The sequence below is a fragment of the Notechis scutatus genome, chromosome 2, assembly GCF_049901735.1.
Source record: "Notechis scutatus isolate UNSWTSFEM ecotype Mainland chromosome 2, rNotScu1.2, whole genome shotgun sequence".
In the NCBI taxonomy this organism is placed as follows: Eukaryota; Metazoa; Chordata; class Lepidosauria; order Squamata; family Elapidae; genus Notechis; species Notechis scutatus.
In genome coordinates this window covers 64,707,716-64,714,609 of record NC_142010.1, presented here as the reverse complement: position 1 = coordinate 64,714,609, position 6,894 = coordinate 64,707,716, and the positions used below count along the sequence as shown (strand labels likewise).

The 6,894-nt window shown below is 36.7% G+C and overlaps 1 protein-coding gene across 1 annotated transcript in view; it reads left to right on the top strand.

Annotated features, from left to right (window-relative positions):
- Positions 1 to 3,869: 3,869 nt before the first annotated feature.
- Positions 3,870 to 6,894, top strand: part of TEX264 (testis expressed 264, ER-phagy receptor) — a 170,779-nt gene continuing 167,754 nt past the window's right edge. The window contains exons 1-3 of the mRNA XM_026673262.2: positions 3,870 to 3,910; positions 4,644 to 4,683; positions 6,277 to 6,566. Coding sequence (XP_026529047.1) covers positions 6,309 to 6,566 — 258 coding nt within the window. The 5' untranslated portion in view covers positions 3,870 to 3,910; positions 4,644 to 4,683; positions 6,277 to 6,308. The remainder of the gene's footprint in view (positions 3,911 to 4,643; positions 4,684 to 6,276; positions 6,567 to 6,894) is intronic.

The following is a 6,894-nucleotide window of genomic DNA, read 5'->3' as shown; positions in this document are numbered from 1 at the left end:
CAGTTATTAAGTTAGTGATGTGATTGTTAGTGAATCTGGCTTCCCCATTGATTTCGCTCATCAGAAGGTCACAAAACTGATCACATGACCCCGGGATACTGCAACCATCATAAATACATGCTAATTGCCAAGCATCTGAATTTTGATCGTGTGACCATGGGGATTCTGCAATGGCCATAATTGTGAAAAACAATCATAAGTCACTTTTTTTCAGATCCTTTGATTGATTGATTGAATTCTTTTATTGGCCAAGTGTGATTAGACACACAAGGAATTTGTCTTGGTGCGTATGCTCTCTCAGTGTACATCAAAAGAAAAGATACATTCGTTAAGAATCATAAGGTGCAACACTTTATATAGTCATAGGGTACAATAAGCAATCAAATCATACTAGGAATATAAATATAAATATAAATCGTCAATATAAATCGTAAGGATACATGCAACAAAGTTACAGTCATACAGTCACAAGTGGGAGCGGATGGATGATAGGAGTGATGAGAAGATTAATAGCGATAGTAATGCAGACTTGATAAATAGTTGGACAGTGTTGTGGGAATTATTTGTTTAGCAGAGTGATAGCGTTCGGGAAAAAAACAATTTTGTAACTATAAGTCACTAAATTAATGGTTATAAGTCAACAATTACCTGTATTGTATATCCTTTTGCCATGTTTAAATGGTGCATCAGTTCTCAAAACAGGTATTGACTGAGGTTATTTAAATATTTTGTGTGAAATGCAAACTTAAATAGGATCTTGTCTCAAATACCCTATGAGACTATGTTTATGCACTTATCCTCATTAAGTCAGGTAGCATTGCCCATAGCCCAAAGAAGGGGCTTAATGTTCTCCCCTACATTGTGACTAGAGAAATGGGAGCCTAGACTTGTCCCACATAAATAGTTCCTCGCTGTCTCTTGCTCAAATATTTTTTGGAAATCTTACATGTTTGAAATAATTTTGAGTTCTTGAAAGGTATAACTTTGACATAAGTTAGAGAAATGCATCTTTTTTGCTTTGCTGTTTAAGAGTTAACTGTCTCTGTTTATCCCTAAGGTAGATTCAGTTGGTTAGAAAGGAAAAGTTCAGAAGAATAGGATAGGATGGGGTGTCAAACTTGAAGGCTCACAGGCAGCATCTGGCCCGTGGGGTGCCTAAATCTGGCCTGCAGGGCTGGCCTGGAAATATCAAGGGACCGAACCATAGTGCCTCTGGCAGCTAAAACAGGCTGTGTGTGCCCTCCCCGCACCTCATTTCCACCCTCCATGGCCTCCTGCAGCACTTTGCTGGCTGAAACCGGGCTGAAAAATGGGCCAAAAACGGCCCGAAAAACAGGCCAAAAAAACGCCCCGAAAATGGGCCATGCAGTCTGTTTTTGGCCGGCAGAGTGCTGCAGGAGGCATCCGTCCTGCCTCCCTGCTGCCCCCACTGCACCCCCTCCGCCACCATCCCACAGAGGAGAATTACAATGATGATCCAGCCCTCGAAGCAATCCAGTTTGACATCCCTGGGATAGGAGAGCCAGCAATTCTTGATATTCTAATGGATGATTTATGGCATGATATCTATGACATTATTGTCTATGACAGTAAAATTAAATTACTTTCAAATTGGGCTCCACACCCTGTATCTTAATTAACAATCTATGTTGTTTTCTTCAAAATAATATGGAAGTGATTTGCCATTGCCTACATCTAGGATGTTTTTAACTTCCCAGTCTGGCCAATAGTAGTGATATTTCCTGGTAGTTTTCCATCTAGGGAACGTGATCTGACCCTAACAAATCACTTGAGGCCAGATGAAGTCAGCAAACACAGCTTGGGCAAATATGCAAATAATAATAATAATATTGGAAGTATGCTATGTGGGGCAGTGGTACCATTTTACCCTGGTTAAGATCCAGGGAACAAGTTTGAAGCCCCTGCTATTCTTGTTACTTACAAAGATATTAAATGATCCCCAGAGTATAGCTCCATACTTAACTGTTTCCCTTTTTAGAAGTTTTTGATTTTTTGAAGCCATCACTTAAATGAAAACTTGACTGTGTTATATAGATCATGTTTACCCAGAAATAACCTCATGAGTTTAATCATGCATATCCTAATTAAACATACTCAGGTGTAACCTTTAAATGTAATCTTATAATATGTGCTTGTAATTACAATATAAATACAGCCAACTTAAGGGAAAAAATGTGCAATTTTCAGCAGGACTTCCTTTAGCATTTTTTAAATGTCTTGCTTCTGGGTATCCTAGAGTCATGTAATAAGCCACTTGCAATGGGATAAACAGGATGCTGGATTATAGTGATATAAAGTCATCTTGTGCTTATGTGTGGCCTGGATACTTTCCCCCCAGGAATGAAAATAAAAGAACAAGGAAGAATGTACATTTCTTCTCATTTTAATCTTACTAGACTATGTTTTTATATAGGAGATCTTTGCACAGACAACTTTTTTTTAATCATTTCTGAGTCTGGAACCATTGGTATCAATTGGTGGTTTTTTTATGTATGTCTGCCCCATTTGCTCTTTAGATATGCAATGGGATTCAAATTTGCAGAGGTATCCAAATACACTGAAGGCAATTTAGGAAAGGTAGATACCTCTATACCTGTTTGAATGATTAATCTTTCTGATTAATCATTTCTGTATCTGATTAATCTTTTCTCCCTGGTTTGGAATGTGATCATACTTAGAAACCTGCCTTCTGGCCCTGGATATAGAATGCCATGATTGGTTTTGTGGGAGTGGTCAATTTTATGGAATTAATTAAATCAAACCGGTCAGTCCTAGAGGAGATCAACCCTGACTGCTCTTTAGAAGGCCAGACCCTGAAGATGAAACTCAAAGACTTTGGCCTCCTAGTGAGAAGGAAGGACTCACTGGAGAAGAGCCTAATGCTGGGGAAGATTGAGGGCAAAAGAAGAAGGAGACAACAGAGAATGAGGTGGCTGGATGGAGTCACTGAAGCTGTAGGCGTGAGCTTAAACCGACTCCAGAAGATGGTAGAGGAAAGGAAGGCCTGGAGGAACGTTGTCCATGGCGTCACGATGGGTCAGACATGACTTCGCAACTAACAACAACAAGCCTCTGACTAAACTTTTATGTAGGATTTTATGTAGGGGAAGCAGAAGCTGCTCAGAAAGTGTTATGGAATGGCATAACAAGTGTCATAAATAATAATCAAATTTACTGGGAAACCAAAATTGAATTCTTTGGGGTCTGGGCTGTTTCCTGACGAAGGTTCCTATCATTACCAAGATGTAGCTTTTACTTGGAAGATACACTTAAGACTGTAGTCACCTCTACTTGTTATAGCCAGTATGCCTAACAACCTACCATATTCCATTCAGAGGAATCTACAGGTTCTGATTCTTTCAATAAAATGATGCGAGCAGCAATGTGCAAGCTCTACCCTTTTTGTATAAGAATGTGATATCACAATACACAAACAAAACAGGGTGGAGCATGTCTTGTGTTTTGTTCCAATATTGCTTTCGTCATTTGCTTACCTGAGCTATTTTTGAATACCTCTGGTTTCATCCACACTGGGTGAATCAGCAATGATTTGAGGTTATGGCTCAAATCAAGAATATACTATAATTTCTTTCCTTTCTAAACTCTCCTCTTTCCATCACTGTGAACAGGAACTCTCCCACAGGTATAATTTTCATTCTCTTGGTATGAGCATATGTGGTCTCTTCCCATCCTTTCAGGAAGAGATTCATTTATAGGAGGAACGTTTTTCTATTTCCATTCTTACTGGATCTTTTCCTTAACAGTGAAATATTATAAAGCTGTGATGTCCTAATGTAAAATTTGAAATTATGAAATCAGGCTACATCAGTAAACTTTCTTCCCCCCAGAAAACAAATATTGAATCAGAAGATCTTGTGATATTCTTCAGGTAAGACCAATGTGTTTATTGAAGAAGTGTTTGTCTCAGATTATGAAATTTCTGAAAAAAGAATGAAACAGTGGACAGCTTCAAGAAATAATGTTTGTTGGTTTATTTATTACATTCATTTACCACCCATCTTGCCACAATTATGTCTGATTGCTTTGAGATTCAATATCATATTGATATCTCTCTTAAGCCTAAGAACTATATTGAGTGATAACTTTATCAAGATGTACTTTAAAGATAGGTTAATTCATGATGTCATTCATCAGTGAAAGGTCAGATGTGTGTATTGCTGCCTCATGTATTATTTGGTCTTTGGATAGTGATCGCTTAATTATATGCAGGATTTTTTCCCCAGGCATTTTTCTGTATTCATGATTTGTACAACAATTGTGTGAATTACTCTCAGATAATCATGCCAGCTTTCGTGTAGATGCAAAACACTTGCTGTCTGCAAAATACGTCGTTAATTTAAATTAAATAGGGAAGATATTAGAGTTAGTTAAATGTATTGATTGTTAGATGGTCTCAAACAATGTACAGTGAGTTAGGCAATCTGTTAATCTGAAGAAATAAAATCAATTTAAGTTTATACATTTTTGTTTACACGCATTTCAATCGGCATTTGGAATTCTGGGTGATGTAAATCAAAATTAAGTCACATTTTTACTGTTTTAGAATCTTTACTTTAGAATTTTGCAAATTAATGTAACTACTTTTTCATTCTTTTTTTCAGGAAGATTGCTTCGGAGAGGACAGTTTGGACAAAGAAACGTGTATGTTTAATTATTTTTGAACTCTCACTCCAATTGCTTTTCTGTAGAATTCCACTTATGTGCCCCAAACTATAAACGTAACACTTGGAATCTTGCAGGGATAAAAGCAAGTTGAAGAATGGCATGATTTGCAATACATATTTGAGTTGGTAGGATTTGAATTAGAAATCGTAGACTTTGCAATGCTGCTGTCACTATCCAGATTATCACATTATGAATTATTATTTTGGTAGGCACTAATGTTGGGTTCCATACATCTTTTCAATTTAATATGTAGTTTGACTCTTTGAAATTGGAGTTACAAGAATTGGCATTCCAATATTCTCCAAGTATTTTGGATGACGATTTCTATAATCCTATTAGCAATACTGGATGGAGCTAATGAAATCTGAAACATCTGGAGGGCATTGTATTGTCTGTCCCAATAGTACACTAATGGGACAGAAAAGCTTAAGGGAGTTCCAACTCCTGATGTAAAATGGGAAATGGGAAGAACAGAGGTGAGCTGACTCAAGAGAGAATTTCACATTTAAAAGCTCAGTGATGCAATAATTAAACAACACTTGGTAACTTTATTGATGTCAACAATTAGCTATTTCAAATCAGTTTGTTCTGCATTATAACAAAGTCTTGAAACTTAAAAAGTAATTTTTTGATGTTATAATATTTCTGAGCTTTCTAATGCTAATTTTAACCTTAATTTTATGGCAGCTAAAGGAATTTGTCATTTGTGTACTGGCATCAATACATCAATAATATAAATTACTGCAATGATATGTTTTGAATTTAACAGATAGTTAGGAGTAACTGACAATTGTTGTCCACAAATGTTTTGTTAAATTGAGCTTCATTTTAAAGAAGCATTAATAATTTTAAAACAATTATGTTAATTAAAAAAAGAAAAATATACTAGAAAATGATGTTATAATAGATCAATACCAGAAATGTGTCCATATTATTTCAAAGTTTCTTCCTTGCCCTCAGTCAAATAGACAAAACAAACAAACAGAAAACTAATTCAGATGTTTAATGTTCACAGACAACACAACAGCAGTGTATTGCTGTAAATAAGAGTACAGATTTCTATACTGCTGTTTACTAATTCTTTTAATTATTTCCTTGCTCAAAGAGTTGACAGTTCTTGTCACATCAAAGTAGCAACACCTCATGAGTTCTGTCTTCTGACCACCATGCTTTCGAGAAAAGCAAGAGTCTTAAGAGTCTTCAGAAAGACCAGCAGGGTTGGTCCAAATTAATTTTGGATGGGTGGAATGGGGTTCCAAAAGACAGATACTGAAACAGAGGAGGCATTTTCCTGTGTCCTACAATGACATTCTTTAATTGGCAGGATCAGAAACATATCCTTGCTAGATCAGATGGGTTAAATAAAACATCTAGAAAGAGGGACTATCTTAGTCCCATTCCATGAAAGGCTTCATAGCAAAAGCAGGATTCACAAAGAATACATTGAATTGTAGGTAAGGGAAGAAGGAATCCCTTTTAACTTTTCTGTTTCACTGTAAGTCCTATCACATAGAGAAAAGCAACGAGGAACTGCATTCAGTAATCTTTGGTTTCATCTCTTGTCATTAGTTGATATCTGAACACTGGATATATCAGAAGTCATGTCGGACTGGCTTCTAATTGGACTGTTTGTGGCAATGGTGCTGCTTCTGTTGCTGACGATCTTCGGCTTTGCTGTTTATTCGGGACTGTTTACAGAAGTAATTGTGAATGCTGGTTTGCCCCCCATTGGCAACATCACTGTGGCATACAAGTTCCAGGTGGGGCCTTATGGTGACTCTGGAAGGTTTTTTACAGAGAGCTGCAGTGTCTCTCCAAGGCTGTCTTCTATCGCTATCTACTATGACAACCCTCACACGGTAGGTCACTCTTGACAATTACTTTTTGATTTGTCAGACCTGAATTCATTACCACATTTAACTCTACATAAAATTGCAGAAGATAACTATGTTAGTGTATGATGGCAAAAAACCAGGAGGAATCTTTCCTGACAGACACATTTAAGTTTTAAAATTAATCAGATGCATAGAATGTCTAGGCTGAAAAGAATGGCTGTTTTGATTTTAAAAATCTTTCAGTTCATGATTCAAATATATGTTCCATTTTTACTGTTACATGCACTTTATCCTCACAGTAGCCTTGTGAGGTAAATTAGGATGAGACAGAATGGCTGGATTATTCATTGAA